The following is a 23,505-nucleotide window of genomic DNA, read 5'->3' as shown; positions in this document are numbered from 1 at the left end:
GAGAAAAAAGTGGGAAAAAAACTTTTTTCTCCCAGATTCACCACTTTAAATCTCACAAGTACAATATTTAACTGTTTTTGAGTCGAGGTGGAGACAATACAAGGTTTCATAAACCTTTCATAAATTCTTTTGCTCGGTGTACAATATACTTCCTTTGGAAGAGAATATGCTCTGTTGTATGAAGACACAGAGAGCATTTAAAGACCTCATACAGTGGATTAACTTGTTTTTCAAGGAAATTGTCAGCAACAAAAATCTGTAAAAAGTGTGTCAGCGATAGAACAGTAACAAGTGTTTGTTGTTTCATAGATAATCCCTTTTAAAAGACTTGTTACTGTTTTGTTTTTTATGATTTTACATTTTCTTTTACATAAAATTTAATGTTTTACTGTCAAAAAACAGAAAGTTGCTTTAATTTTACATTTAGCAATGTGAGGTGTATTTTTTGTATTTTTACAGAGAATTCACTGTCATTTCTTATTTAAAAATGTAGAAAATGTCAGGGGGAAAAGTGTAGAAAAAATACAAGAAAAACCTGTAAAATAATATTTTTTAATGGTGTAGGTCGAACTTTTTAAACATTGCAGATAACCATTTACACATCCAAGTTATGAAGCAAAATTAATATTAATTTGGAATACATTTTCCAGTGAATGTAGGCTAACTCAAATATTTACTTACTTTGAGCTCAGCTTTGGGCTCCACCAACTCCTTAATGACATGCCTGGCTCCCAGATGGGGTCTGTCATGTATTCGACATTCTTTTTTGTTTTTGTTTGCTTTATTTTATTGTTGTTGTTGTTGTTGTTGTTGTTTTTTAAAAGTCATTGGTATTGTTTTCTTTTAGGGGAACTAATGGTTGGTCTACCTCTGTGAGCCTTATATTCTTGCTGTTTACACACACATTAAACAGCAAGTTTAACCCTTTATCAGGCAAAGAACTATATATTAATACTAATAAACTATACTATAATACTAAATATTTGGTAACTTCAGGTAATATTTTGAGAAAAAAGTTGCAAATATACTAGATTAAAGTGGCAAATCTACAAGAAAAAAAGTTGCAGATTTAAGAGATTTAAAGTGGCAAATCTGCGGGAAAAAAGTTGCAGATTTACGAGAAAAAAGGGGGAAAAAAGTAACTTTTTTTCTCCCAGATTCACCACTTTAAATCTCATAAATCTACCCATTTTTTTCTCGTAGATTTGCCACTTTAATCTCGTAAACTTTTTTCTCAAAATATTATTTCGTATGTTTTGTTTTTTTTACACATTCTGGCTGTATGTAATATCCTCCAATATTCTCTAGGGTTGAAATTTGGAATTTGCAAGTATTTCAATGAGTGTCCTATTAAGGGTTAAAGTGGTGAATCTGGGAGAAAAAAGTTGCTTTTTTCCACTTTTTTCTCGTAAATCTGCAACTCTTTTCGCACAGATTTGCCACTTTAAATCTCTTAAATCTGCGCCTTTTTTCTTGTAGATCTGCCACTTTAATCTAGTAAATTTGCAACTTTTCTCAAAATATTTTTATTTTTTATTTTGGATATCCGCTGAAGTTACCAAATACGGTTCTTCGCCTGATAAAGGGTTAAATGTTGACATCCTGAACACCATGAATTCATGTGAACACCATGAAATTACCTGGGAAGATACAAACTGCTGCCAGATAACAGGTGAGATCATGAAATTATAGGGATTTAAAAAAAAAAAAAAAAAAAAACCTTTTATATCATCAGTGTTCAACAACTTTTTACAGTTTTTTTTTTCTCTTTTTTAAACATTTTTTTAAACATGAAATTTAAGAATTTTACTGTTTAAAAAAAAAAGCAGAAAGTTGCCTTCATTTAAATTGAGCAATGTGATGTGTGTTTTTTTTACATAGACATCACTGTAATTTAACATTCAAGCAATTGAAGCAGTACCTTAAACAAAATTCTATAATGTCCCATTATATTAATTTACAGATTGCAAGTTTTATTTTTAAAGGTTTTTTAACGTTGATGGTTAATATTTGTCATAAAAATAATTCACTGTTTGTCATTTGCACTTTATCTAGAAAAAAACAAGAAAAACCTGTAAAACAATAGTTCTATAATATAACTGTTTTTACAGTGTACTTCTTAAAACTTCATGTATGCATTAAATAAGTCACAGAGACCACAAAAATGCTTTTTTTAATTTAATTTTTAATTTAAGTACATTTTGTTGATAATAGCCTTTGTCTGTTATTCTAATTGAGTGAAGTGCAGTATTATCACAGCGTTGTACTGGTCTTTTAACTTAACATAAATGTTATATGTCAAAAAAACACATAACATAAATGTTATATGTCAAAAAAATATATAACATAAATAAAAAATATATAACAAAAAAATATATATATAACAAAAAAAACAAAAAAAAAATATATATATAACAGAAAATAAAAATATATAACAAAAAAATAAAAATAAAAAATATATAATAAAAAATAAAAATATATAACATAAAAAAAAAATATATATATATATAACAAAAAAATAAAAATATATCACAAGAAAATAAAAATAAAAAATATATAACAAAAAAATAAAAATATATAACATAAAAAACATATAACTTAAATGTTATATGTCAAAAAAATAATAATGTCATCATAAAAATAAAAATGTCATCCACCACCAAGTTTATGTTTTTCTGCAGTACTTGCATTGCTCTAATATAAAGAGAGAGCTGACACGTGTGTCGTTGTCTCAGATTTTGCTGCAGTAAGAGCAAACGACACCTGGGTGCTTTTCAAGCTGAGGGTGCATCTACATGCCAACTATGAATAATAATGGGGGACACATAATAATTCATATCTCTACTGTACATACCCTGTGGTAATGTTTCTGTGGCTGTCCATGAAAACTCTCTGTGTCCTGCACCGGGCTGCAGCAGCACGCTGTCTTTCTGCAGCAAAATGCTGTTGTTTTTTTTCTTTCTTTGCAGTTCTGGAAGAGTTCCCACCACTGCTGCATTGATACTCAGTGGAGGGGCCTGGAGAGGAGAGTGGTGAGCCTGCAGCCCAGCCACATGATCTCTCACTTAGAGCTCCTTTTACTCCACCTACTGTCACTTTGCACCACACTTTCTCACCTACTTGTGCTCATTATGAATCATATTAGTGGCCACTGTTGGTGTTTGTTATCTTCTGGCTATTTTGTGTCGGCCCCTGCAGGTACTAACACAATGTCATAATCTTTAATTAAACACAGAGTGGATTAACTTTGTTCACTCATCATCCTGTGACACACGTTAGATTTTAATTTTGATATTGCTGCTGTGTTGTAAAGTTTTGCGTCATCTAAGATCATCCTTTCCTCTCACATTCTAGATAGAATAGCACAATAGGATAATAACTGTCATATTACACATATCACACAGTTAACACAAGACACAATAGGCACCTTTAACTGTGCACAAGCTCTTAAAGATCCCATCCTATAGAGGCTGAATATGTGCACAATAACCTGCCTAATGAATAATAGATTACAGTGTTAATTATTGCAAAGTAAGTCAAGTGCAAAGTGCAGATACCTGTGTCTGTCTTTATAACTAAATCTGCTGATGTAAATTCCAGTTACAGCCTTTCAGGGTTGCACACTGTACCTTTTCTTCTTCTGTCAAAGAAATAGTTCTGCAAGCAGAGAAAAGATGTTAAGTCCAAATTGGAAGTGTAGCTGTCCTCTTGTCCTCTGCCTGTGTAACTGTACCTCTTCTCAGATGCCATGCTCTGTCACATGGTCTCACTTGCATCCAGTTAACACTCCCAATTCTACTTTTCCCCCCCATATGATTAACCTCTTAGCATCCTAATGAACTTCATTAGTCACCTTCTATTTCCAGGAAAGGCTGGCGTTTGACAGGCATATAGTCTTAAGTGTATGAATGCAACATCAGCCAGGATGAAATTGACTAATCAAATCTGGAAAGTCTGAGCTAAGCACTTCCTCCGTCATGTCCTGCAGGGAATAGTGCAGACACATGCAATTGGTCATCTCTTGATGTGTTTGTACGTTTATGGAAAAAGGAGCTGTCCCTTTGTGAAAAATGGCTGCACACACCTCATATCATAATGCACTCTTGCAGCTGCAATCACATAAGCATGCCTCGTGATGCACAGGACAGCTTGACCTTCCAGGCATCGCATGGGACACACATGCACATATCAGAGGTTGCTGTGGAAGTTGATAATCCTGAGCAATGGGAATATGAGTCCCAGGAAAAGAGGATCGGAATGACGTTACTGTGTCTATTTACGCAGGGATGTAGAAATAAAAGAAGGGAAAGGCTTTTAAAGTCACATTTCAGTTGTGCAAGTAGAATAACAGGAAGGTACTGTTCTGTTTCCCCTCCCACTTTTAATTCTGTGATGCTGAGTTTTGATACCTTTAGAGGTGACGTTATCAGGGAAAGAACATGTCTATTTATGAATGGAGCATTTCCGTTTGGGACTGTGTGTCTGGCCCGGCTCCTGGGGCGGCACTAAACCACCTCCTCCTCAACCTGCACTGCAGAACTTTTCTCTGATCTTCACAAACACTCTGACAAAAGTGCCTGAGTCTGCATACACGCCCCAAGTCAGGAGATGGGGGAGGAGGGTGAGGCAGGCAGGAAGGGGGGAGCAGAGCCAAGAGAAGGAGGAGGAGGAGGAGGAGGAGGAGTAAATGGGGTTGATGGAGGAGAGAAAGTGAATACGAGGGATATGGGCACAGGTAAGGGAGGGGAGGTGGAGATGAGGAGAAGTGGCATGCAGCCAACGGAGAGGACAGGGAAAAGTTGTGAGGCAGCCGGAGGGACGGGCAGGGAGAAGAGTCAGCGTCATTGGTGCTCCGCTGGGGAGGAACGAGAGAGCAGCTTCCCCTCCTGTCCGTCTCTCTACGTCTCTGTCTGTCTTTCTGTTTGTCTCTCCCTCTCCTCTCTAATTGTCTCTCGTCCTGGCTGGCGCTGCAATGTGGCTGGCTCTGCAGTGAAAGTGCTGTGTGCCGGATTCTCCTTGAGTGAACCCTGACTGTGCGCAGTGTTTGCCGCTCCGCTGCTGTCCGGTCCACACCGACTCAGTCTGCGGGCCTCTGACTGAACACCGGCTGCAGGAGCAGGTACGCATGACAAAACTTGCATGTTTTTGTCGTCTTTTGCATTAAAGCAAAGATATGATTTAGACTCATGCATGCTGCAACATGCAACACTATACCTGTAAAAAATGCAACTTTTTTAATGCACTGTCTGTGCTTCTTTGTGTCCTATTTGAAGATTTAAATTGATAACTTTTTCTGCCTTCTCCTTTGCCCTCTGTCTAACCTACAGTCTCTCTCACAGGAGTGCTGTGGCGGCTGGTGGGAGCTCTGGGACTACTGCAGGTGCACGACTGGGACGTGGTTCGATTGGGGGCCAAACGCTAAGACAGCACCCTCCAGATTTAATTACATATATCAGAGAGAGAGCCAAGTTGTGCTAGAAGATACTCCGCAAGCTGCCTAGAGCCCACTGGATCCTGCAGCAGTATTTGTTTTGGAGCAGATCTGGCCGCCATGGAAGTCCAGTGGGTTGTGGTTGATCTCCCGAGGCTGGGCCCTCCCCACACAGCCGTTGGCCTTATCTTCTCTATGCTGCTGGGTAATGTCTGCCTCTCACTTTACATCACCTCTCTTATTTGTTCCATGATTGTTATGCTAATGCTGATGCGCACCCTGCCTCCTCATCCTCTCATTTTTTAACTTCTTTTTCTCCTTATTTCACACCAAAAGCTCAAGTCAAGTCAAGTATAGTTTATTTGTCCCAACTTGGGCAATTTGTTTGCAGTCTAGGTGTATAAAATACATAAAAAACAATACATTCCAACACACATACAAACAACAGATCACAGCCTCATTATATATATATATATATCTAAAGATAAAACAAACAAAACAATAGTGCAACAGAAGGCAATTCCAGGTGGAGTGTCAACCACATAAGTCCCCAACCTCAACATCAACAACATCATCCTCATCGTCAATATCAAACTCATCATCATCATCATCATCACCATCATCGTTCAAAAGCTTGTTGTTTGTGCTGATGCTGTGACTTTTCCAAATCTGACATTGACCTTCATCTGCGTCTGACCTATGTAGTTGTTGGCTACGTTTGTATTTATTTTGGTGCACTAGGTTTTTTCAAGAGGGGTTTTGGTTTGGTGACAGGACTAGTTTTGTTTTTCTGGTGGTCCTGTGGTTCATCTCATGATCAAATGTGCGGCTGGTTCTGCCTGGAAACACGAGGATGGACTATAGTTGTTGCAATGAGACTTGTTCGGTGTAATCTTTGATCACTATTGATTTGGATTGAGATTGTATGTCCGCAAAAAGGAAATGTCAGCAGAATAGTGGTCAGTGTGATGAGAAAAGCTTTGTCAGACTGTAGGCACTTTAGACAAGGCCGTGCCGTTCATGGCGTATCGAGCTGGGTGTGAGGTGTATCTGCAGTCAGAGTGCAGCAGAGTCACCCCGCAACAGGAAAACATCAGTTTTATCTCGATTTGAGTCGTGAAAATCAAGGTATTGAGAGAGAACTTTTTCCAGTAACAACAGAGTCGGTATCCAGATCTGACATTGTTGTCCCAAGTAAATTCTCATGCAGATCTGATAAACTCTTCCCACTATGTTGTTTTGGTTTAGAGTATCTCTATCATCTAGTATTTGAAGGAAAAAAAGCATCCCATTGGAATGTAATTTCAATCAGTTGGCACTTTTATTACATCATGTGACAATTAATTATTTAAGTAAAGTAAATCTCACATTCCTTCATTAGTGAATTACAGGAATACTTATTTAGATTTTCTAAACCTGTTTATAGGTTTGAAGCATCAGTGCAGCAAACATGTGTTAAATATATAGGAATGTAGGAACTGCAAAACTTTTTACATTTATTTTTAATTTATTTATATTTTGAAAGTAATTCAAAGTATTAATCTCCCATTAATACAGTTGAATTGTGTTGACAAGTAAACATTTTTAATTTATTTTCAGAAAAATAATGGCTATTTCTTGGTCACAGCCTTTATATAGAACAAACATTTTTATGTTTGGCACTTTTATTACATCATGTGACAATTAATTATTTAAGTACAGTAAATCTCAAATTCCTTCATTAGTGAATTACAGGAATACTTATTTAGATTTTCTAAACCTGTTTATAGGTTTGAAGCATCAGTGCAGCAAACATGTGTTAAATATATAGGAATGTAGGAACTGCAGGCTATAAGACTTTTTCAATTTATTTTTTGTTTATTTATATTTTGAAATTAATTCAAAGTATTTATCTCCCATTAATACAGGTGAATTGTGTTGACAAGTAAACATTTTAAATTTATTTTCCAGAAAAATAATGGCTATTTCTTGGTCACAGCCTTTATATAGAACAAACATTTTTATGTTTGGCACTTTTATAACATCATGTGACAATTAATTATTTAAGTAAAGTAAATCTCAAATTCCTTCATTAGTTAATTACAGGAATACTTATTTAGATTTTCTAAACCTTGAATATATAGGAGTGTAGGAACTGCAGGCTATAAAACTTTTTAAATTTATTATTTTTTAATTTATTAATATTTTGAAATTAATTCAAAGTATTAATCTCCCATTAATACAGTTGAATTGTGTTGACAAGTAAACCTTTTTAAATTTATTTTCAAAAAAAATAATGGCTATTTCTTGGTCACAGCCTTTATATAGAACAAACATTTTTATGTTTGGCACTTTTATTACATCATGTGACAATTAATTATTTAAGTAAAGTAAATCTCATATTCCTTCATTAGTGAATTACAGGAATACTTATTTAGATTTTCTAAACCTTGAATATATAGGAGTGTAGGAACTGCAGGCTATAAAACTTTTTAAAAATGTATGTTTAATTTATTTATATTTTGAAATTAATTCAAAGTATTACTCTCCCATTAATACAGTTGAATTGTGTTGACAAGTAAACATTTTAAATTTATTTTCAGAAAAATAATGGCTATTTCTTGGTCACAGCCTTTATATAGAACAAACATTTTTATGTTTGGCACTTTTATTACATCATGTGACAATTAATTATTTAAGTAAAGTAAATCTCATATTCCTTCATTAGTGAATTACAGGAATACTTATTTAGATTTTCTAAACCTGTTTATAGGTTTGAAGCATCAGTGCAGCAAACGTGTTAAATATTGTTAATTTAAGCCTTTTAATTTATTTATATTTTGAAATTAATTCAAAGTATTGATCTCCCATTAATGCAGTTGAATCGTGATGACAAGTAAACATTTAAAATTTATTTTCAGAAAAATAATGGCTATTTCTTGGTCACAGCCTTTATATAGAACAAACATAAAAATAAAAAAAAACTTTAAATTTAAACAGCAGATGACGATGGCTTAGTAGCAGAGAGAAAGATGCCGAAAGAAGCAGAATTGTGATATTGTTGATAAACCATCATACAATGCACACGGATGTGGTAAAGAAGATTATATTACAGCAGAATAGACAGAGCTTAGCTTAGTGATCATATGTCTCTGCATTTTGGCTTCCATCATGTTGAATTTTGCTCTTGTTATTCCTTAAGAATTTCTTGTGTTGTTTTTTTTTTACATCCTTACCATTCAAACAGCATCTTTGACCTCTAGCTATCTAAAACCATTCATGTGTCACTAGCTGGTGGTTTATTGTAGAGCTTTAGTCTGATATCTCCGACAATGGACCACTTGCACAATGTCGTGTGTCGTATATCCGTTTTATAAACTGCACGTCACTTCACTTCCTGTCCAGTATACAGTATGTTATCTTAGCCTCCAATGGTCACATTTCAGCTTTTTATCCTCAAGTTAGTTACTTTACACATTTGGCTTTATACATAGGCTATAGTATTTGCTTTTCGTTTATATAATGTGTTTTTAGCATTTTTAGATTATTTTTTTAGTCACCTCTATGTCTTATAATTCTGTGGTTAACTTAACCAAAGAAAAGCACCATCAGGTTTATGACGAATGTGTGTTTAGCTCTGCAGAGTTTAGCTCGGCCCTTCTTTGCTTTTCATCAGTTAGTTTTTATTTCTGATCCGTGAGCTTTCACTCCTCTCCAGCTCAAGGTTATTATAGTTAACGAAAACTAGCGAAATAACGAAAACTAAAATTGAAAAAACATTTTCGTTAACTGAAATAAAAATAAAAACTAGAGTTTTTAAAAAAACCATAACTAACTGAAACTGTATTTTGTGGTTACAAAACTAACTAAAACTAACTAAAATGATAGTGAAAATGTCCTTGGTTTTTGTTTTTGTCAACTTCTTTCATTCATAATTCAGTGTTTCTATTTTAACATGCAACACATGGTAAATATGTTTACTGAGACTGGGATGTTTACACTCGAACCAAAATTCAAAACACCTGGAACTGTAAGAGTTAATAACCTTATTGGGGCTGAGATGATAAACCAAAGGAAATAAAGGAAACATTTATTATGGCCTCTTTGGATTTGAAAACAAAAATTCACAACAAAATTAAAACTAAAACTAATGGAAAATCCAGAACTATTATAACCTTGCTCCAGCTGATGCTGAGCCAGAGTGAGCTAACATTAGCTAAGCTGTAAAAATCAGGCTAACGTTAGTGCTATACTGAATACCTAGCTAATATTGCTAATCGTCAATTTAAGACACTGAGGTGATTATTAAAATGATCAACAACACTGAAGACTCTGAACAATATCTGCACTAGTCGCTCATTATGGCAACAAACGTTAGCTCGCTCTAGGTAAACATCAGTTGGAAAAGTGAAAGCTCACGGTGGAGAAATAAAAACTAACTGATGAAAAGCAAAGAGGGACAGAGCTAACTAAACTCTGCAGAGCTAAACATTCACTCATAAACCTGACGGTGCTTTTCTGCATTATAGTAGCTTGATAGGCTAACATTAGCTGACTGGCTAACCTCAGTATCACAATGGAAAATATTATATGTATAAAGCTTACTGTGGAAAGTAAAGTAACTAACTTAATAAAAAGCTATAATGTGATCACTGGAAGCTAAAATGACATTCCAGTATGTTATATAAGAGCTTATTGTAGATATGTCTGATCATTTATAACAATCTGAATTATTTGGAACTTGTTTTTGTTTTTGTATAGTCTAAATCTAATAGTTAAAGGGCTGCCTGTTTGAATATGCTTTCTTAAAAGGGTCGGTATAATAAGATTAAGCTTTAGCCTGCACCATTTGGGTCAATTATTTTGTTTTCCTTTTTTTCCTGGAAAATTGTTAATAAGGGCCGATGATTATTGACTACAACCACAACTACTACTGCAACTACTACTGCTAAATTGAAGTATATCAATGCAAAAGTAGGTTAAAGGTTATTTATTCACCATTATAGTTCATCTACCAGACAGCACTGAAACGCTGATTTTGCAGTCTACAAATAAATTTTAAATGCGATCCATATAAACATTGTCTGTTTACATTATGTTTTTATGTTATAATAACAATCAAACAGTATGTCCAATAAGTCTTTATCTGTTAGCTCCTAAATCTGGAGGTTTTTTTTTTTGTTATTTGGATATGCTACATTCTTTTAGAAATTATTGTGTATGCATGAAACTATTGTTCTCTTGTAAAGTTGACACATATAGGTTAGAAACTAGAGCACCACTGTTCTATTTTCATCTGAATCACTGAAACTTTACCTTGACAAAACTTAAATTAAAAACTTAAATAAGGAATACATTTCAAAAAAGTATAATAATCCCATCCTCCCACAGGCATGTGGCAGGTGTTTCCCTTAGCTAGAGACACCTTCACTGTTAGAAAAGAGTGATTTTACAGAAATTGACTGTATTATTTAACAGGGTTTCTCTTGTTTTTTCTACATTAAGTGCAAATGCAATATATTAAAAATATTTACCATAAAATAAAGTTGAAATCAGTAAATTAATTAAATGGGATATTATAGATTTTTTTTTTTTTTACAGTATCTTGAATGTTAAATTGCAGATTCTACACACAAAAAAATACAAAAAATACATGCACAATACACATTGCTGAATGTAAAATTAAGGCAACTTTCTGTTTTAGCATTTTTTATTATTTTTTTTACACTGTACTGTAGCAGGAAGTGCCACAGAAGCAATTTAGAGTACTTGTGGACAGATTTTGTCAGCATGATAAGTCACATCCGCAAGGACAAGACACAGTCTTTCCAAAGCACTTTAAGACTTATTTTACATTTAATTCTCAGATTCACTCTTATTCAACGCGTCAATCTTTAGATCTTCATCCTCCAAGATTTCTGACATGCAAAGGTCAATTTATTGTTCAATTTAGGGACCAAATTATGGATAAAAACCTTTTCCCATCTGCTTCAAAAGATGTCTAAAAGCTCATTTAACTGCTGTTTTAAAATTCTAATTCACACACAAATACACTTTTTTAACATGTTCATTTTTGTTTTTAATTGTTTTTGTTATTGTCATTATAACTTGTTGATGTTATACATGTGTTTTTTCTACTATCAGTTTATTTCTTTCTAATAACTATGAAATTTTAGGTGGAGGCTTTAAATAAATAAGCCCATCTGGGTTTTCTGCCTCTCCCTGCACTTTACATTATATGTTATCTTTGTCATTTTACGCAGTTCTAACTGTGCAAATAAATAAAACCTAAAAACCTAAAACCAGTCAAGGAACTTTACAGGTGTGGAAATGATCCGAGCAACCTGGTCTCACAGAAATCCGTGAAATAGCCACGGATTTCGCTTAACTCAAAATCCGTGGAATAGCCACGGAATCACTCAAATTTCCGTGAAACTGACACGGATTTCGCTACAATGCAAGTTAATGACAGTCATATCCCGTGGCTATTGGTTTGTTCCAAGTCACGTGACTTTCAAGGTCCCGGCGGCCAGAACAAAAAACATGGCGGACAGTTCTCTCATTTTTGGTGAAAAATCAATATTTTTACTTAGTTTCTGCATAAAAATGGATTTTGATCACATTTCTAGCGAGAAATATATGTTTTATTTTCTAAATCTTCACTCAGTGAATGTACATAATCACTTTGTGGTGAAGATCTCGCCAGAAAAATATGACTGTCATTAACTTGCATTGTAGCGAAATCCGTGTCAGTTTCACGGAAATTTGAGTGATTCCGTGGCTATTCCACGGATTTTGAGTGAAGCGAAATCTGTGGCTATTTCACGGATTTCTGTGAGATCATGTTGGATCCGAGCAAGGGAGCAGGATGTGCAGGCCAACTTAATGCCCTTGACCTAATTTGGCTTTGCAGCTGTTGTCTTCCTATCGTAAGATATATGTCTAGTTTAATGTTGTCAGAGACTAAACACAAAGAGATCAAGGTTCTTGAAAGAAGAACAGATATCATGAAATTCTCTGTGTCTCTTTGTCAGAAGCTCTTACGTAAAACAGAGATTTTAAAAACATGTGGATGCAGAATATATATATTTTTTTTAAATGAAAATGTAATATTGTATTAACAGTTGATATAAAGCCCTATAGTGATGCTAAGATGTGCACGAGGAAAGACACGGGAGGGGTGATGCTGATGCTCACTCGTCACTTTTTGCAATCTCACTGTGCTGCATTGGACCAGCTGAGGAAAAAGATTGGATAGAGGGAGTTTTGCGAGATAGCAAAGGATGAGACGAGAATGAATCAATAACATTCCCACATACAGTATGCCACAGCTGCACTGGGTGAAGCCGTATTTTGCTGCTCTTAGCATTGTTATTCCTGTTTGCTGCAATGGTGCTTGTCAGATTTTGACCTTGACCGTGTTCGGAGTAACACAGTATGCTCAAATCAGACAGACAACAACGGGCAGAATCACGGCTGCTGAATCCATTCATCTTATTCAAGTGTCACTGTTGTATTAATGTACTAGTACTGCCCTACAAAGCAAAAAGGCAGTAATTAGGCACACTGGAAAAAAAAACCCTGTTGTTTTTATGGTAAAAAAACGGCAGCTGTGGTTACCAGAACTTTACCGTAATAAATAAGCTAGAACTTTTTTTAATATTACGGTAAAAAGATATTGGCACTGTTGATTTCACGTTTAAGATTGACATTTTATTCCATTTTTTACTGTATAAATAAAAGGTTTTTCCATCAAAAGAAACACTGTTTTGCCATATAATTGACAAGCAAATTAAAGATTTTACCATTAGATATTACGGTATATTTTTGTAAGCGATATGGTGTTTAGTACATTTAACAGTGAGACAAAGTACTTTTTACAAAAGATAAATGCAAAAATGACAGTGGCGGCTTGTATATATATTACATTAATTACATATTACAGTGTATTTTACACTGGAGTAATGTATTTTCCCCAAAACAAAACTGTAAAAAATACTGTTTTGGCTGCTATATACATTTATGGTGTTTCATTGTTACTGAAACTGAATTAACCCATTTATCATTTTACGGTCTTTTACTGTCATGGTTTAGCAGTTTTTCACCGTAAAATCTACAGATATTTTTTACAGTGCAGAGTGCAGAACTGAGAAAAATGACTTTAAAGTTATCCTGCATCCAGCCTAAGTACACTGTAAAAAAGGTTTGTAGAAATAACAGTAAAACTCTGTCAAATACATCAGAAATAGGGCATAAAATGAAAAATTGTATATCACCATATTAGACACTTTTAATTACCGTAAATCAAAGAATAGCGCAAAACTTTTACTTTTTTCTGTCATAAACTGGAAGAAACACACAGGTTTTAGGTAAAATATAACATCTTCATGCAAAATTTATGGAGAAATACCATGATGTGTGAATGAATGACACAACTACCCTAAAAATAACAGGATTATTCAGACTAAATTACAGTTTTTGCTGATATTTACATTTAAATCTAGAATAGAAAATCCACTCACTGTAATTTTTACGGTGAAGTTCTGGCAACCACAGCTGCCGGTATTTTACCGTAAATTAAACAGATTATTTTTTACAGTGTAGTTGTAGGTAGATTATTGGACATGTGGCTGTTTTGTTACTTTATATTAGCTTATTCTTTGTACATATCAATCCCCATATTTAATTTGATATTTTACCCCTATTTTGGAGTTACTGTATTCTTGCTTTGTATTACTTACCAAAAACGTGGCACCATACCAAGGAAAAAGGCAGTAGATTCTCCGAAATAAAACAAACAATACACAAAATAATTTTTTGTGAGGATGCCGCGAAATCAGCTGTGTGTGTGGTCACCATGGAAACAGTAACTTCACTGCGCAGCAACACAGTTATTTTTTTGTTAGGTAAAACATAACAAGAATACAGTAATGGATGTAACTGTACTCTTGCTTTGTTTCACTAGGGCTTTCTGCAGTTACTGTACAAACGACTACCATTTTTCTCCAAAACGACACACATTTGAGATAAGATTTTTTGTCACATAACAAAGGATGCCTTGAATGTCATGAAAATGATAATAACTAATTTTTGACCAAAAATGCAGTTACTGCCTTTTTGCTTTGTAGGGCAGAGTTCTGCACAGCCTTGTGGATACACTGTAAAAAAAAATCTGTTTAATTTACGGTAAAATACCGGCAGCTGTGGTTGCCAGAACATCACCGTAAAAAATACAGTGAGCGTATGTTAATGTAAATATCAGCAAAAACTGTAATTTATACTGAATAATCCCATTACTTTTAGGATAATTGTGTCATCGTGGTATTTCTCCATTAACTTTTTCATGGAAAATGTATATTTTTACAGCAAAACTGTGTGTTTTCTACAGTTTATGGCGGTAGAATTTAAAGTTTTTTACTATTCTTTGATTGACAGTAATTAAAAGTATCTGCTACGGTGATGTACAATGTTTAATTTTACGACCTATTTCTGATGCAAATTGACAGTGTTTTACTGTAATTTCTACAAAGGTTTTTTACAGTGTAGATTATTGGACATGTGGCTGTTTTGTTACTTTATATTAGCTTATTCTTTGTACATATCAATCCTCATATTTAATTTTATATTTTAACCCTATTTTGCAGTTACTGTATTCTTGCTTTGTATTACTTACCAAAAACTTGGCACCATACCAAGGAAAAAGGCCTATTTCTGATGCAAATTGACAGTGTTTTACTGTTATTTCTACAAACATTTTTTACAGTGTATGTAGTTTACGCCACACACACTAGATAAAGGCATACAAGGTGCTTTGATACTATAAAAGAGTGAATAGACGCTGCTGATATTAATTTATAACCTGTGACCTTGACACATGCCTGATCACAAAACTGAGCAGCCAAATCTGAAGGTGGTATACCTGCTTACTTAACCCTGTAAAACCCAAATATAGAAAAACTTAAAAAACATTTTTTAAACCATTCAGATGCTCTTATAGGAGGCCTTTGGGGGTGAAAATGGAGTGTTTTTAAAAAAAAAAAAAATTGTTTTAGTAAGTTTTTATGGAAATGTTTTAATATTGCAACAATTATAAAATAAACTCTAAATAAAATGTAGGGCATATTTTCCACAATAACTACATATGTTCATGTTCTAGACACTGTCATAAACATATAAATTTTTGTCCAATTTAATTATAATGTGTTTAATTGAATAATTATATTTATCAACTTTCATTGATGACGGGAGTGACTCCAGTAAAACTCCTAGATTTACTAAAGACTTTCAGTTTTTAGTCCGGGACTGTGAAAATCGTTTGGTGTAAGCCCAGCATTATTACTCTGGGGTCTATGATTTGTTTGACGTTCAAAGCATTTTACTTGCTTGAATCAGATTAATCCAGTCCAGTAAATTAAAGGGATGTTGCTCGATCAAAAAGTTGGAGGTTGTGTGACTTCTTGACCTGAGGGCGGGCCTTATAGACAAATGTTGGATCCAATCGCATTGTGAGTACAAACAATAGGACACAATGATCATGTTAATGTGGTTGAACCAAAAAAAAAATTTTTTGTTTTTTTGGGGATAACCAAAATCGTTGTAATTCTGCAACACTGGGTCTTAGAACGATTGAGACAAAAGTAAAAGACAAACAATAAAAAACACTCAAGTTGAAGACAGATTTCATCGCTGTGGTCCCTGGTGTACAGTTACACACAGCAGCAGAGTTCATCCTCCCTTATTTACAGTAATGTCACAGCAAGGACTCTGTGGTCTCATGTTACTGAGGTTTGACCTGTCAAGTGCTAATAATAGATATTATGTATGCGATGTGTTCTTAAAATCATGGAATTTCACATGAATGGCCGATGTGATAAATTATCGCAGGATGTGGGCCTATTTTCTGACATCACAGATGATGTCACAGTGGCATTTTATAGAAAGCAAATTAATTACATATTTTCCTGCACTGTAAAAAAGAATCTGTTAAATTTACGGTAAATTTACCGGCAGCTGTGGTTGCCAGAACTTCCCCGTAAAAAATAAATAATAATAATATATTTTAATATATAATATGTTTAAAATAAATTTGTACTGTACTGTACTATACTGTAAATTTAAATGTAAATATCAGCAAAAACTTTCAGTCATTTAGACTGAATAATCACATTATTTTTAGGGTAATTGTGTCATTGTGACATCATGGTATTTATCCATTAACTTTATAATAAAATGTTATATTTTTACAGCAAAACTGTGTGTTTCCTACAGTTTATGACAGTAAAAGTAAAAGTTTTGTGTTTTTCTTTGATTCACGGTAATTAAAAGTGTCTACTACGGCAATGCACAATTTTAAATTTTCCGCCCTATTTCTGATGCGATTTGACAGTGTTTTACTGTAATTTATACAAACATTTTTTACAGTGTGGGCCAACCCGGAAGTTAGCATCCCCATGGGGTCTACTGAGAATTCGCCTATGGGATTTTTGCATTGGATTTTGGATCATTGCTCTGTGGCAGACACATGTTTCTGATACTGACGCTTTTTGTTCAGCACGATGATCTTCACAAATGAACACCACTTTTGTGATGTTTGAAGCATTAATGCAGCTGATAGAAGTTCGAAGCTCACTACCACAATCACATGACTTCTACATGTCCTCTTAAGCTAACTGTTTTGCAGCATTACCAGCTTAGCCACTGCACTGCAAAAAAAAGCCAACTTGTATTTTTTGGCCTAAAACAGTGATTTAATTTGGTAAAACTTGGAAATATAAATGATTGACATTTAGGGTATTAATGTAAGTTAGCACAACAAAGGAAGCCAGTTGTCTGCTCAAAAACAAGTTAGTGAGTTGTTGTTACTTATATCTTTAAGTTGGGGTTCACAACAAGGGACAATAGTTCTGATAACTCTTATTTCTTTGTTGGGAAATTCGGTCATTAGCGAAAGCTAGCGGCTAACTGATGCTAGCGGCTAACTGATGCTAGCGGCACTGCTTGTTACAGCTACAAGAGTAGCCGTTAGCGTATCAATGCTAACTCAAAATCGTGGTCACAACATTAGCTGACATTTCATAGCGGCGTTACAATCGTGCCAGAGAAATTCAGAGTTGAGCAAACTCAAAAACAAAACTTCAGATATTTAGTTTAATTGTCCAACTTAAAATTTTATCGAAGTTTGTTGCCTTGAAATTTTGAGTTCACCCAACTTTTCTTTTTTTGCAGTGTGGTGTACAACCTCATTCAGCAATAGTGACTCAATAGACTTTTTTTTTAAATGAAAAACTTGGAGAATATTGTTCTAAAGCAGTCTGATTTACACTGTAAAGTACCTTATGTTCTGTGTAGTCTTATCTTGTTGTTTTATCACACTCCCTGTCCAGGTGTGGGGTCTGTTCAGGCCCTGGAGATGTTTGTGGGGAAGATCCCCTTCCTGCAGGCCGTGAACGGCAGCACAGTCACGCTGCCCTGCACTTACGCCAGCTGCATCGGCATCCAGGACCTCTACTTCAACTGGCAATTCAATGACAACGGCACCATGCATAAGGTAAGAACATTCTGTTTGAGAGATTCATGTAAAGATACTTTACTATTCAGTTCACGTATATTCAGTGGGCAATTATTCCAATAACTGATAGCAGATAAATAACTGTTCTCTTTAAGGCATTTGATTTTGGACATGGTGACATCATCTGACCACCATTAGCTGACCTCGTCACATAAGAATGAACCTGATCACATCTGACAATTTGGTTATATAAGAAAACAGGTTGAAAAGAATAGACAGTGTTTCTAAAAAATTTTGTTGTATTGCACGCCAACCTGTACTCTACCATTAAAGGTGTGCGAATCAGTGATAGCTTCAGAAGAGTCGGTGCCTGATGTGACCATATATCGAGAGCGGGTGGAGTTTGTGGGGAAGAACCACAAAAACAACATCTCCATCGTGCTGTGGAACATCACCTTCGAGGACGGAGGACAGTACACCTGTTTTGGACGCAACCCCAAAGAGAAGGGCAGGAACCACAGCGCCATCTTCAACCTCATCGTGGTGGACGAGTGTGAGTGCTGAAGGGAGGGGTCTGATTTATTGTCCTTTCATTATAAATATTAATATGGAGAATTTGCTTTATTTATATCTCAAACAAGTTGCAGGTTCTTATTAATGGCTTGCAATAAATTTGCATTGCACCAATCAGTAGTGTTGGGACAATGAAGCTCCATGAAGCATTTGCTTTTTAAAGGCTAAAGCAATGGTAATCAAATGTTTTTCCGTAGCTTTCCTAGGTATATTGACAATAAGAGAGTTTTTGAACCCAAATCTCAAATACTTACTACATTTTTCATGGTTTTCTTGATAATGATTTCCTTGATAATGATTTGATAAATCCAACTCTTATCAGCTATTTTTGTTGTTATCATTATATTGTCCAAACAAATGTACCTTTAGTTGTACCAGACATTAAAATAAACAAGAAATTCAAGAAAAAATAAATAAATAAATAAATATTAATAGGGACTTCTTGTGCAAATATTCAGTAAGACATCGTTTTTAAAAACCTGAACAAATGCTTCTAAAGCCCATTACTCCCCATTCATCTACCTGTGCAAAACCTGCAAAGCTTCAGCAACAAAAATCTGCCTAATTATGAGAAAATTGCCCAATCTGACAACACATCCCCATTGATATTACTAGCATAACACGAGCCCTGACATACTGTATATTATTGGACAACTGCTCCTCTCTCTCTGTTGCAGCTAACAAGCACTTTTACTATAGTTAAGACAACAAATATAGCCACTAATATATATGACAGAATAAAATAAACTTTAACAAACCTTGTTCCTGTCAGTCAGCCACTATAGAAACCTTTTTCATACTTTATCAACTTTATATGAATTACTTTATACGAATTATGAATTCAAGTTAATGACAGTCATATCCCGTGGCTATTCCAACATACAAAGTGATTATGTACATTCACTGAGTGAATATTTAGAAAATAAAACATATATTTCTCGCTAGAAATGTGATCAAAATCCATTTTTATGCAGAAACTAAGTCAAAATATTGATTTTTTTTCACTAAAAATGAGAGAACTGTCCGCCATGTTTTTTGTTCTGACCGCCGGGACCTTGAAAGTCACGTGACTTGGAACAAACCAATAGGAACAAATATCCATGGAATAGCCACGGGATATGACTGTCATTAACTTGCATTGTAGCATAATCCGTGTCAGTTTCACGGAAATTTGAGTGATTCCGTGGCTATTTCACGGATTCCTGTGAGACCAGGTTCTATGGGTCATCCCCAGGTGTTTCCACCAAACATGACAAGTCTTTATTCGAAAGAAAATTTCTAAAGGGGCCCCAGATGTTATCAAAAATATCTTGTTTACCCTTGATTGCATATGTGATCTTTTCTAAGGGCAGAGTTAATGCTGTTAATTCAGAAAGCCATCTACCTATCATTGGTCTATCCACCTCTTTACAAGCTATTGCAATGACTCTTTTGGCCAACATCAGGCCTATATCTAAAAATAATCGATGCTTCTTTCTTATGTTACAATTAGCTGGGTAGATACCCAATAGGAATATTTTTGGATCTAAATGAAATTTTATCTCTAATATTTCCTCAATACACTGTTTCACTTCTTCCCAGAATTTCTTTATTTGAGAACACTGCCATAAACAATGGAAAATCCTTGAGCCTCTTTTAAAACTGTTTGTATCTATATTTGAATTGCATCATGTGGTATGTTGTTAATGTCTGCAGTGAGGGTGGTGGACAACACGCTGACCATCATGATCGCCTCCGCTGTGGGCGGAGCCATCGCACTATTAATGGGCTTCATGTTGCTCAAGAACTTCACTCTCTTTGTTCTTTCCAAGCTTGAGGAGAAAAAGTGAGTTTTCACAACCACCTGAATATTTACCAGCAATGCAGCACTTTGATACTGTGCCACCAGAGTCACTGCTCAGATACTGAACATGCTGAAGTAGATTTTAACCCTCTGAACCCCATGATGAAAGGTATTTATTTTCTTTAACCCATAAGAACCCAGACACAGTAATCCTTAAAGGAAAATTATGGGATGTTTTAAAAAAAAATTCTACCCCTAAATGTCAAAGATCTGTGATGTGACATATACAATACATTGGGCATTTATTTTTTATGATATTTCTTATTTTAAAATTTAAAAAAACTAGACACATTTTCTGCTTACAGAAACACAAATTTGCCTTTTTCTTTGCATCTCCATACCATATATCAAAATTGTGACTGGAAATATGGTCAGAAGAAGTGAAATGCAATACAGGACACCCTATTAATTGGTTAGAATTGTTAAATGGGTTTAATCTTAGATTGTAGAAGATTTAAAGTGTTTGTTACACAGGTGTCACCATGGGTTCTTATGGGTTAAAACATCGCCAAAAATACACCGTTTATTGTAAAAACAAACTGTAAAAACAGACATTATCGCCAGAATTTGAAGTTTCTGTCGTCCTTGAACAGATCAAACTCACTTTATTCTACAAGTCTCTTTTAAAATTACGACAAAAATAAAACAGTTTTAGTTAGTTAGTTAGGTTCTTTATTGTCCCCAAAGGTATAATTTGTTTTGAATAACTAGATCGTGTTGAAATCATTAAATTCTGCTCCTCAGTGACACTGTGAAGCTATGATTGATTCTGCTGAGATGAACTGTCACATGACAAATCAGACATGGCAGGCTGTTTACACAGAGCAGAGAGGAGAGGACAGGAGAGGCGGTAAACATGTAAAAAAGTTGTGTATAGCATGTGGAGACACAATGTTTAACGCAATAGTGACAACACTTGTGGGCACTTGTAAAGATGTTGTATATATAAATTCAATTTTATTCCATTTTTTAGAACTTAATTTTTTAATTTTTTAGGATTTATGTCATCATAACTGTTCTGTAACTGCGTTATTCTGCACAAAATACATTTTTGAGTTGTTCCCACTTCTAGCCATGAATGTGCTGATTCCATAGAACTGCAGCAGGACCTGTATTTTTTATATATTGCAGTGAAATACAAAACCACAGTGAGTAAAACGTAAAAAGCGCAAAAAAATGCCCCTTCAGAGCAGTGGCGGTTCTACACAGGGGCCTCCAGGGGCCACTGCCCCTGTGAAGAAGCCCTTGGCCCCTGCTGTGGCCCCTGTGTCAAATTAATAATAAAATGATCAATTTATAACGATGAATGACGGAACAATTCTTACCTATTTTTTGTTCAAACCATATCTCATTGCACACAAAAGGAACCCAGAATGTTACATTGTATAATAGTTTAACTCTATGGAGTCTTAAAGGGCTATTTTGTCAATTTTTGAGTCATTTTCATGTCTTTATGTGTCTTTGTAAGTCATTTCGTGTCTTTTTTGGTCATTTGGGTCTTTTTTGGTCATTTGTGTCTTTTTTGTGTATTTTTTTGGTCATTTTGTGTCTGTTGTTGTGTCTTTTTTATTTATTTTGGGTCCTTTTTTTTGTTATTTTGTGTCTTTTTTGTCATTGGTGTCATTTATGTGTCTTTTTGTGTCTGTTTTAGTTATTTTGTGTCTTTTTATGGTCATTTTGTGTCTTTTTTTGTCATTTTGTGTCTTTTTCAAGACATTCAAAGATTTTGAATACTTAAATATCATCTTTGCCATTTTTCATGTGCTAATGTGCCCCTCTGATTAAACACTGGCCCCTCCTTGGCCCCCACAGTAAAACTGGTCTAGAACCGCCACTGCTTCAGAGGGTTAAATGGAGTGAGCATGAGAAGTTTCTTTGAGTTGCTGTGCATGTTCAGTTCTGACTCTTCTTCTGTTTTTTCTTCCGCTGCAGTAAGGAGTGCCTTGTAACTTCATCAGGGATCGACAACACAGAAAACGGCCTCTCAGGATCCAAAGCTGATTCAAAACCGACACCAAAAAAGAAATGAGAAAGTGCATGTATGTCAAACCATTTGAGTACTCATATTTATGCACCTTCCTAGCATATATTTGTATATGCACATGTGTTTGCCCACAAGAAAATTCATTATGTTACTGTCTGGCTGTGGCCATCAAAAGGGAATATATACAGGTGCACACAATGCTACCGCATGTGCAGATGATGTACTACTAAAGAAATCTGTGCACACATAATTATTTAAAATGTGCTCATAATTTACATTTAAAGGAAGATTGCAGCTACCAGAGACACTTCAGCTTTATTTATTTCAGATCCTTTGATCACTTTACAAGGGAAAAAAACGCTGTTTGTTACCATCTTACACCCAGAAAACTTTCTGAACAGAAAACCACTTACCTTATGCAGTACCTCGTTAGTAACACTAACATTGAGTCAGTCTCAATCCCCAAAAAAATGTACTTGACAAATTCTCTTACATATTGGGACAAATTTTTCAGACTTGTATTTTAGGTTTCAACTATAACATGTGATACATGGTTTAATGTTCAGTTTATGCTCTGTGGCCTGATGGCACACAGAGTTGTCCCTAATTAGACTATGAAACTGACAATTAAATAATTAATTACAGTCAGTGGAAGAAAAACAGTGTGCTCAGTTAACCCTCTAAGGTACGCATTATGATGCCAGTTAGGAAAAAACTGATTGTGAGTGTTTTTGTGTGTCTAAAAATAGACTAAATAAACATGATCTGAAGAAATTTTAAAATGTTTCTTCCTGGAAGTTTTTGGGGTTTGATGCCCGTGGGCAACATTGTACCATAACAGTGCACAAGTGAAAAAGAAAGTTGGAGGTGCAATTTTTTTTTTTCCAGATGGAAAAGGGCCAGGAAATTGCATTTTGAGTGATTTCTTGTGGCGCAAAATGGCAAAGTTTTTTCCTTTGGAAAAGTCTGCAAAAAGGGTTTCACGATGGCCTCCTGGAGGTCATGTGACAAATAAAAGCATTGCTATTGGTTACCTATACTCTTCACTATTTTAAAGTATCACATCACTCAAAAAGATGCATTGTAGAAATTTGACAGGCCAAAAAAGGGTATATTGCCTGAGGGCAACACCGTACCATAGAGGGTTAAGGAAGTCTACTGTTAAAGGTAGTTTTACAATAGGAAGG

The 23,505-nt window shown here is 34.9% G+C and overlaps 1 protein-coding gene across 2 annotated transcripts; it reads left to right on the top strand.

Moving 5' to 3' along the window:
* Positions 1–4,306: 4,306 nt before the first annotated feature.
* On the top strand, positions 4,307–23,410 carry scn4bb (sodium channel, voltage-gated, type IV, beta b). Of its 2 annotated transcripts, none has more exons than XM_059352229.1 (6): positions 4,307–5,119; positions 5,340–5,636; positions 17,794–17,957; positions 18,252–18,471; positions 20,187–20,316; positions 22,267–23,410. In XM_059352229.1, the coding sequence occupies exons 2-6, from the start codon at positions 5,552–5,554 to the stop codon at positions 22,361–22,363; spliced, it is 696 nt and encodes a 231-aa protein (XP_059208212.1). In that variant the 5' UTR covers positions 4,307–5,119; positions 5,340–5,551; the 3' UTR covers positions 22,364–23,410. The 2 variants fall into 2 exon arrangements, with proteins under 2 accessions (XP_059208212.1, XP_059208211.1); XM_059352228.1 differs by having other exon boundaries at positions 5,328–5,636.
* The last annotated feature ends 95 nt before the right edge of the window (positions 23,411–23,505 follow it).

Source organism: Centropristis striata, chromosome 15 (genome assembly GCF_030273125.1).
Source record: "Centropristis striata isolate RG_2023a ecotype Rhode Island chromosome 15, C.striata_1.0, whole genome shotgun sequence".
NCBI classification, from domain to species: domain Eukaryota; kingdom Metazoa; phylum Chordata; class Actinopteri; order Perciformes; family Serranidae; genus Centropristis; species Centropristis striata.
Note: the sequence above shows the minus strand (reverse complement) of the source record. Positions and strands in the feature narration are given on the sequence as shown.

Excerpts from the sequence above, each read along its gene's own strand:
- scn4bb (XM_059352229.1), top strand. The coding sequence starts at position 5,552 with ATGGAAGTCCAGTGGGTTGTGGTTGATCTCCCGAGGCTGGGCCCTCCC. Across the intron at positions 5,637-17,793 it reads TATCTTCTCTATGCTGCTGG|GTGTGGGGTCTGTTCAGGCC; the intron begins GTAATGTCTGCC and ends CTCCCTGTCCAG. Across the intron at positions 17,958-18,251 it reads ACAACGGCACCATGCATAAG|GTGTGCGAATCAGTGATAGC; the intron begins GTAAGAACATTC and ends CTACCATTAAAG.